General features: G+C 43.0%; 1 protein-coding gene across 1 annotated transcript in view; it reads left to right on the forward strand.

Annotated features, from left to right (window-relative positions):
- Nucleotides 1-541: 541 nt before the first annotated feature.
- Nucleotides 542-8,035, forward strand: part of LOC308282455 (synaptogyrin-1-like) — a gene marked incomplete at both ends in the record, with an annotated part of 13,261 nt that continues 5,767 nt past the window's right edge. Inside the window, 3 exons of the mRNA XM_080722801.1 lie at nucleotides 542-649; nucleotides 6,489-6,723; nucleotides 7,744-7,889. Coding sequence (XP_080578927.1) covers nucleotides 542-649; nucleotides 6,489-6,723; nucleotides 7,744-7,889 — 489 coding nt within the window. The remainder of the gene's footprint in view (nucleotides 650-6,488; nucleotides 6,724-7,743; nucleotides 7,890-8,035) is intronic.

An 8,035-nucleotide genomic window follows, 5' to 3' on the forward strand; every position in this document is an offset into this window, starting at 1 on the left:
CATCATCATCATCATCATCATCATCATCATCATAACACATTCAGAAAATCAGAAATACAATATAAAATATATTGACATTAATATTTAGTGAACTGCTCCTTTACGTATAGGTAGAAATAAAGCAGTGCATTCTATTCGGATAGAATGAGTGAACTACTACCAATGAAACAGTATATCCTTATGTATTTACACTGATTTATACTGACTGAGACATGTTGATAATGAGTGAACTGCTCCTTTAAGGAGACACAACGCAGTACATTCTTTCACCACTAGAGGCAGCGCTGTGGCAGCTCATCTTCATCACCATCATCTTCACACCTGAACAACAACGGCTCTGTGTGTCTGCTGACTGGTCTATTCTACAGGCTGCATTGAGCCTATTCCTATTTATTGAGCCTTTTATACAGGCCTTTATATAGGCTTATAATCTCTATAGACCCGGAGAGGACCGGCCGGGTCTCCATCCTCCATCAGATCCCCGGACCCCCCCGGACCCCCCTGTCCCCCTGGTCCTCCTCCATCCATCCAGCGGCTCGCTATGAGCGGCCCGGTGGTGTTCGGCGCCGCTAAGGCCGGCAGCAACACGCCGTTCGAGCCGGTGTCCTTCTTCACCCACCCGAGGACCGTGCTGAGACTGCTGAGCTGGGTATGTGTGTGTGTGTGTGTGTGTGTGTGTGTGTGTGTGTGTGTGTGTGTGTGTGTGTGTGTGTGTGTGTGTGTGTGTGTGTGTGTGTGTGTGTGTGTGTGTGTGTGTGTGTGTGTTGTGCGTGCGCGCGCGCGTGTGCGCGCGCAGTAGCCTATAGCCTACATAACGGTTTCTAGAATGTAGATTGTCATTATTGTATGGACAATAAAGATTAGCCTATAGCAGATAAAGACTATTATATTTATATATAACAGCAGATAACAAGCCTATTATTATTAGGCCCATACAGTACATTATGTAGGCCTACAGATGAAAAAGCCTTTTATTATATTTCTCCATCCTATTATAGCCTACAGCTGAAACACCACGCTGTTTAGTGCGTGCGTGATGGAGTAGCTTTATTTATGGCCTGGTTTTATCTGCAAACGCCGGTCGCGAGAGATGTCTATAATTAATTAATACAATGAAGATGAAAGCACTAATAGGCCTAATTAATAGTGTCTGATATGATCTGATAACATGGAGGACGATGTGTTCTATTTATCAACGAGAGAAGCGTCTGATATTAATAGGAAACACATCAGTGTAGCATCTTCTCTTTATTACTGGAGCATTGGGCACAGCTAGCTCTTTCTTTCTTTCTCTCTCTCTCTCTCTCTCTCTGTGCGTGCGTTCGCGTGCGTGCATCATCATCACGTCCGTTATAGTGGAAATAGAAATAAGCATTTGGACTTTTATTAATGAAGGGGGGAGAGAGAGAGAGAGAGAGAGAGATCAGATTGATTGATTGATTGATTGATTGATTGATTGATTGATTGATTGAAAAATGTATTAGAGGTTTGCATATAAAAAAGTAGAGTTTCATGACTTTAGGGCTTATTTACACATGGAACCACTTTCTCACATAATATGAGAAAGATCATGTGTGTGTGTATTGCATTAGGTCTACTACTAATGGTTTACTGTAAGATAGTGTGTTTGTATTCTTGTAAGGACCAAATGTCCCCAAAATTACACTTCAATTCAAAGCAGCTTTATTGGCATGAGAAAACATGTTTACATCGCCAAGACGCCAAAGCAGGGTCAAAATGACAGTAGAATGAGAGAAATGGAACACTGATCCTGCAGAGAATTATTTAAGGTTACTTTTAAATTCAGGCTTTATTAGGAGAATAGATCCAGTTAGTTTTATATCTGATTTATAGTTGTGTGCCTCGTATGGCTGTCATATCAGATCTACAAGCATGCTGCAACGCTTGATGTGTTAAGATGGGCAAAGACAGCATTCATTACACAAAGGTTCTGTTACGGATCAATTATTATGGGTCACAACTCAAGCTAAATTCCAATTTCTTTTCCTACATTTCTTTTAATTTCTTTAGATATATTTATTTGTAAATAATTGTATACATAAAAAAGTAGGCCTATAGTATCCAAACGCGCGTGATTGTGTGTGTGTGTGTGTGTGTGTGTGTGTGTGTGTGTGTGTGTGTGTGTGTGTGTGTGTGTGTGTGTGTGTGTGTGTGTGTGTGTGTGTGTGTGTTTTATGTGTGCGTGCGTGCGTGTGTGTGTGTGTGTGTGTGCGTGCATGTGTGTGCGTGTGTGTGTGCGTGCGTGCGTGCGTTAATGAGTTCTCATCCAGATGTTACTAATAAACATCCACCTGTCAAAGTGCTGGGCAGCAGTGCATTGTGGGTAGCGGGCACACTAAAACATGTCACAGTGACCGTCTAGAATGTCTGCATCACTGAAAACCCTGACACACCTCTGATCTCAATATTTACACTATTAATTAGACATATTAGACTATCAAACTCATTAATTATGTTTATTAAACTATTCCTGTGCCCGGGGGTGTATGCATGCACACTCACAGTATATGATGTAGGGCATTAACAAAAAAGTCGACAAGTCGACCCAGTCGACTTCATTACACAAGACGACTCCCACCAGAGAAAGTCGAAAGTCGAAGTTGAAAAAAAAAAATAATAATACTTACTATTGTGAAAATATTAAGGGGCTCCCTTAATATTGCTGTGAGCATGTAGATCGGCTATTTTCACAATTTCTGCCTCTAATATTTGACAATTTGGCCAATGTTTAATTTGCCATTTTAGAGGTATTGAAAAGGCCTTAAATCGTCACTTTAGAAATGTGCAGATACCCTCTATACACTTAAACTTTATGTTGGTTTGTTTACTGTTGAGAGAGAAAACAATGTTGCACATTAAGTTAATCATCTGGGGACCCCCCACAATAATTGGGGGGTGGTGTGTGATGTGATGACGTCAAACGATAAAGTCGACTTCAACTCAACTTTTTACTGAGTCGAGTCGACTTGCAAAAATCACAAGTCGTTAATACCCTAGTGTGAGGGATTGAATGTAGGAGTCTCAGAAGTAATGTTGGAGAACCCAGACCAGACTGGTGCCCGTTGGGCAGAACAGTCACCATCCATGTCCAGTTGTGCAATTCACGTTATTCCTGGCCCCGCCCCCGGCTTCCTGTTCATATCCTGAAAGAGGCGGAGGCTGAAAAAGCTGGCCTGAAAAACATCATTTGGTTTCCTGTTGTCCTTGCATTAAAGTGTCAGTAGTTGGCGTTCTAGGCTCTGGGCTCTGTATGTACCTGGGTTGACATTTCTGCTTATAATAAGCAATGTGTGTCTTTTAAAAAAAATAGTGTAGTTGCTTATTGGGCTTACTTTTTAATAATTTTTAAACCAGTGGTTCCCAAATCTTTTCATATCAAGGACCCCAGATTAACACATTTGTCCACAGTCGCAGACCCCCATCTGAAAATATGTGGTGCCAGGGACCGCCACACAGATTTAGGTTGTTAAAATGTTTCAAAATGTTTTTTTTCCTCAATAGTTTTTAGCAAATATACAAGCTCACAATATGTCGCAATGTGACACATTGTGAGCTTGCTGATCTGCTATTTTCAAATGTAAATGTAAAGTAGTATAGCCTAGTTGCTTCTGTTGAGCTTATTTCTTTGGCAAAATCTGGCCACAGATAATTCCCTGTCACTTCCTTACTTGGGAGGAAGTGAAAAGATGTTTTGCCCTCTGTAAAAGAAAATGGCAGCCTCCATAGAGAGGGCCAGGAATAATGTGAATACCCGTCTGTGATGTCAGTACGTCAGAGTATGGCGTCAGCATGCAGACAGATGGACAGACGGTGGCAGTGGCGTCAGTTCAGAAAAAGCTAAGGTATGGCAACATGAGGCACGCGTGCAAGACACCAGTCATGTTGCCATACCTTAACAGTCATGATACATTTATTTTAAGAAGTACATTTTATTTTTTCCCCCGTTTCTACAGTTTCTTGGGCTGGATATGGCAGCCTGGAACGGTTGTTCAAGTGCAGCTAAACTTGGCATGTTTAGTAAATGTGCCACAATTAACAATAATGCATTGCACCTGTGCAGCTGACCTGCGGAACCTGGGAATATACCATTTTGTCAGGATGGGGAGAATAAAAGTGTGCTGGAGAATATCATTATAATGCCTTTTTTAAAGTGACCGTTTTGTTACATTTTGCATTTGTAGTTATTTTACTGTAATTTAACAACATAATAACCAGAACAGATAGACAAAGAGACATTCATTCACACTCAAAGACAGACAGACAGACAGACAGACAGACAGACAGACAGACAGACAGACAGACAGACAGACAGAGCAGCACTACAGTAAATGATGACAGATTCAGGTCAGAATCCGGTACAGACAGACAGATGTTCAACTAAGATGAGATAAAAGGAAAACGTTTAATGAAGACAAAACAATAACAATATAAATAGGTACATTCGGCAAGTCTCCGCGAGGAGATTTGGTGCACCTGAAATAACAACAGTAATGTCTCAGATCTTGCAGTGTGAACCCAGCATTAGTAGATCAGGGTGTCCCCCAGGGGTCTTTACGAGGCCCGCTCATTTTGTCCCCCCTGTAACAGTATTATTGTTAATGTTTACAGGTGTTTTACATGGTTGTGTTTGGTTGTAATCCTTAGTATTTTTATTGTAGTTACAGGTATTGCATGGTGGTGTGTTGTTGTATTTAACAGTATTTATTATTGTTGCTGTTAATGTTTACAGGTGTTCTCCAAGGTGGTTTAGTTTAGTTTGATTTAGTGTATTAAGGATCCCCATCAGTCTACACCGTAGTGGAGACTATTCTTCCTGGGGTCCAAGCATAAAACATCACAATACAAAGAAAAGAAAATGTAATTGCGACCGAAGGTCGCATAGGGGCTGTTAAGTACTGTATGACATCATTTTGTAGGCAGAGGAGAATTTCAGCCCCCAGTTTCCGTGAATCTTTTTACTATTTTTACTATTTACACATTTTTCTTCTCTTTGTTGTTGTAAGGAAAGTGTTAGAATTATACTTAGTTTAGTCGTTATTTTTGTCTTGGATCTGTTGAAATAGCGAGGAACAGAAAATGCTCTGGGGGCAGAGTTCTCCTCTGCCTACAAAATGATGTCACGGCTTAAAAGCCCCATACCCTGAAAAACCTCGTCGCTTGTCTGTCCGGCTGTACAGGAAGTAATGTCAGTGTGATGTCACGTGTTTTCACTTTTATGCCCATATATGAGTCATTCTGTACCACATCACTGTGACTCACTGTCACTCTGTGCCACATCACTGCTCTGAAGTTGATTGCATGGCAAAGCAAAATTTGATCACAGTGATGTGGTTGACTCATATATGGGCATAAAAGGGAGAAGGGCCGAAAATGAGAATGTTAGGGTACCCCCTTATGCCCATATATGGAGATCCATAGGCATCTTGGTCTAAGGTAATCTAAGGTGGTGTTTGGGTGTAAACAGTATGTATTGTTGTAATTACAGGTGTTTTCCATGGTAACAGTGTTAATGTTTCCAGGTGTTCTCCATGGTAGTGTTCGGCTGCATCGTCAACGAGGGTTACATCAACATTGGCAGACTGTTAACAGTATTATTATTATTGTTGTTTCCAGGTGTTCTCCATACGGAGATGTGAGAGATTAGGAAAATCTTTTGTACCGGCTGCCCTTAAGCTGTACAACGAGACACATAACGGACGCTTGAAAAGGTCTCCCTTCCTAACTTAGACTTACGGAACCATTGCTGTATTGACTTTGACCTCTAAGGAACTATTGCTGTATTGACTTTGACCTCTAAGGACCTTCCAGGAAGAGTGCTCATGCGCGCCTTGCGGTGACACGCTTCCTAGTTTCTTCTTTTTTCGCACTGATTTTTGACACTGCACTATTAGGTTGTTAGTGTTGGTAGTTTCTGAGTATTTTTGCTTTGTTTAACAATGACAGTGAGATACTTGTTTGCACTAACTAGCATTGACTGCTATGGTCTCTTTTGCAAGACACTTTATGTATATATACTTATATATTATTCGCCCCCTCTATTGATGCACCTTCTCTTTATTGGTACTGTACTGCTCTTGTCTTTGTTTTTTTCCCTCTTATCTATCTTTTCTTACGTCTCTGTAACTTTGTAAATAACTGTATACTGCTGTGCTACTTCTGGACAACTGAATTTCCCCCTTGGGATAATAAAGGTATCTATCTATCTATCTATCTATCTATCTATCTATCTATCTATCTATCTATCTATCTAGTATTCGGCTGCATCGTCAACGAGGGTTACATCAACATCAGTAACAGTAACAGTGTTAATGTTTCCAGGTGTTCTCCATGGTAACAGTATTATTGTTATTATGGTAACAGTAGTAGTGTTGTTATGGTAACAGTAGTATTGTTGTTTCCAGGTGTTCTCCATGGTAACAGTAGTAATATTGTTGTTATGGTAACAGTAACAGTGTTGTTGTTTCCAGGTGTTCTCCATGGTAGTGTTCGGCTGCATCGTTAACGAGGGTTACATCAACATCGGCAGCGAGCGGCTGCTCTGCGTGTTCAACAACAACGCAGACGCCTGTAACTACGGCGTGGTGGTGGGCGTGGCCTGCTTCCTGGCCAGCCTGTTCTTCCTGCTGCTCGACGCCTACTTCCCAAACATCAGCAGCGTCAGGGACCGCCGGAGAGCGGTCCTAGTGGACCTGGTGTTCTCTGGTTAGTACACGCACGCACACACACACACACACACACACACACACACACACACACACACACACACACACACACACACACACACACACACACACACAGGGACCGCCGGAGAGCCGTGCTGGTCGACCTGCTGTTCTCTGGTTAGTGCACGCACACACACACACACTGACCTGGTGTTCTCTGGTACGCTGTGCACACACACACACACATACACTGACCTGGTGTTCTCTGGTTAGTGCACGCACACACACACACACTGACCTGGTGTTCTCTGGTACGCTGTGCACACACACACACACACACATACACTCAGGGACCGCCGGAGAGCTGTCCTAGTGGACCTGATGTTCTCTGGTTAGTGCACGCACACACACACACACTGACCTGGTGTTCTCTGGTACGCTGTGCACACACACACACACACACATACACTCAGGGACCGCCGGAGAGCCGTGCTGCTGGACCTGGTGTTCTCTGGTATGAGGTGCACGCACACACACATACACTGACCTGGTGTTCTCTGGTAGGCTGTGCACGCGCACACACACACACACACACACACACATACCGTTGTTTTGGGTTGAGATTGGCACATTTCCTGGGACAAGCTGCCCAGATCACACATGTCACATTGTCTCTTCTTATTCTTTCACTCTCAAAAAGCGCCTGCAATGCCGTGCATTTGAAACTACATTGCAGTGCACATCATGGGGTGATCACTGATTGCCTCCTGTGAATTGTTTTATTTTATATTTTGTTTATTTAATTTTGTTGCTGAGTGAGGTCAGCAGACAAAGTGACATGAGTGAGATGAAAAAACCTGAGTGAAATGTGAATTTGAGGGTCATGGGTTGTTGGCTGATTTACCACTGTTTCAGGGTTGTGGCAACCCTGAAACAGTGGTAAATCAGCCAACAACCCACTCCCTCTCATGGTAAATGGCTTACTTTCAAGTGACTGGAGTGTGGTAAATCCCAATCCCAGTCAAGTTAACTTCTCTTCTCCTTATGCCCCGCCCACCAGCCTCGGCCAGCTTCCTGTGGTTCGTTGGCTTCTGCTTCCTGGCCAATCAGTGGCAGGCGACATCGCCAGAGGAGCTGCCATTGGCCCAGGGCTCCGACGCAGCGCGGGCCACCATCGCTTTCTGCTTCTTCAACATCCTCACCTGGGTAAGCCGTCCGTCCGTCCGTCCGTCCGTCCGTCCGTCCGTCCGTCCGTCCGTCCGTCCTAACCCTAACCCTAACCCTACTCCTGAAAAGTTACAATGTTATAATGGAAGCCATTGTTCTGGTGATCTGACAGAAATCTTCTTAAC

The sequence above is a fragment of the Nannobrachium achirus genome (genome assembly GCF_963921795.1).
Source record: "Nannobrachium achirus genome assembly, chromosome: 3".
Taxonomy (NCBI): domain Eukaryota; kingdom Metazoa; phylum Chordata; class Actinopteri; order Myctophiformes; family Myctophidae; genus Nannobrachium; species Nannobrachium achirus.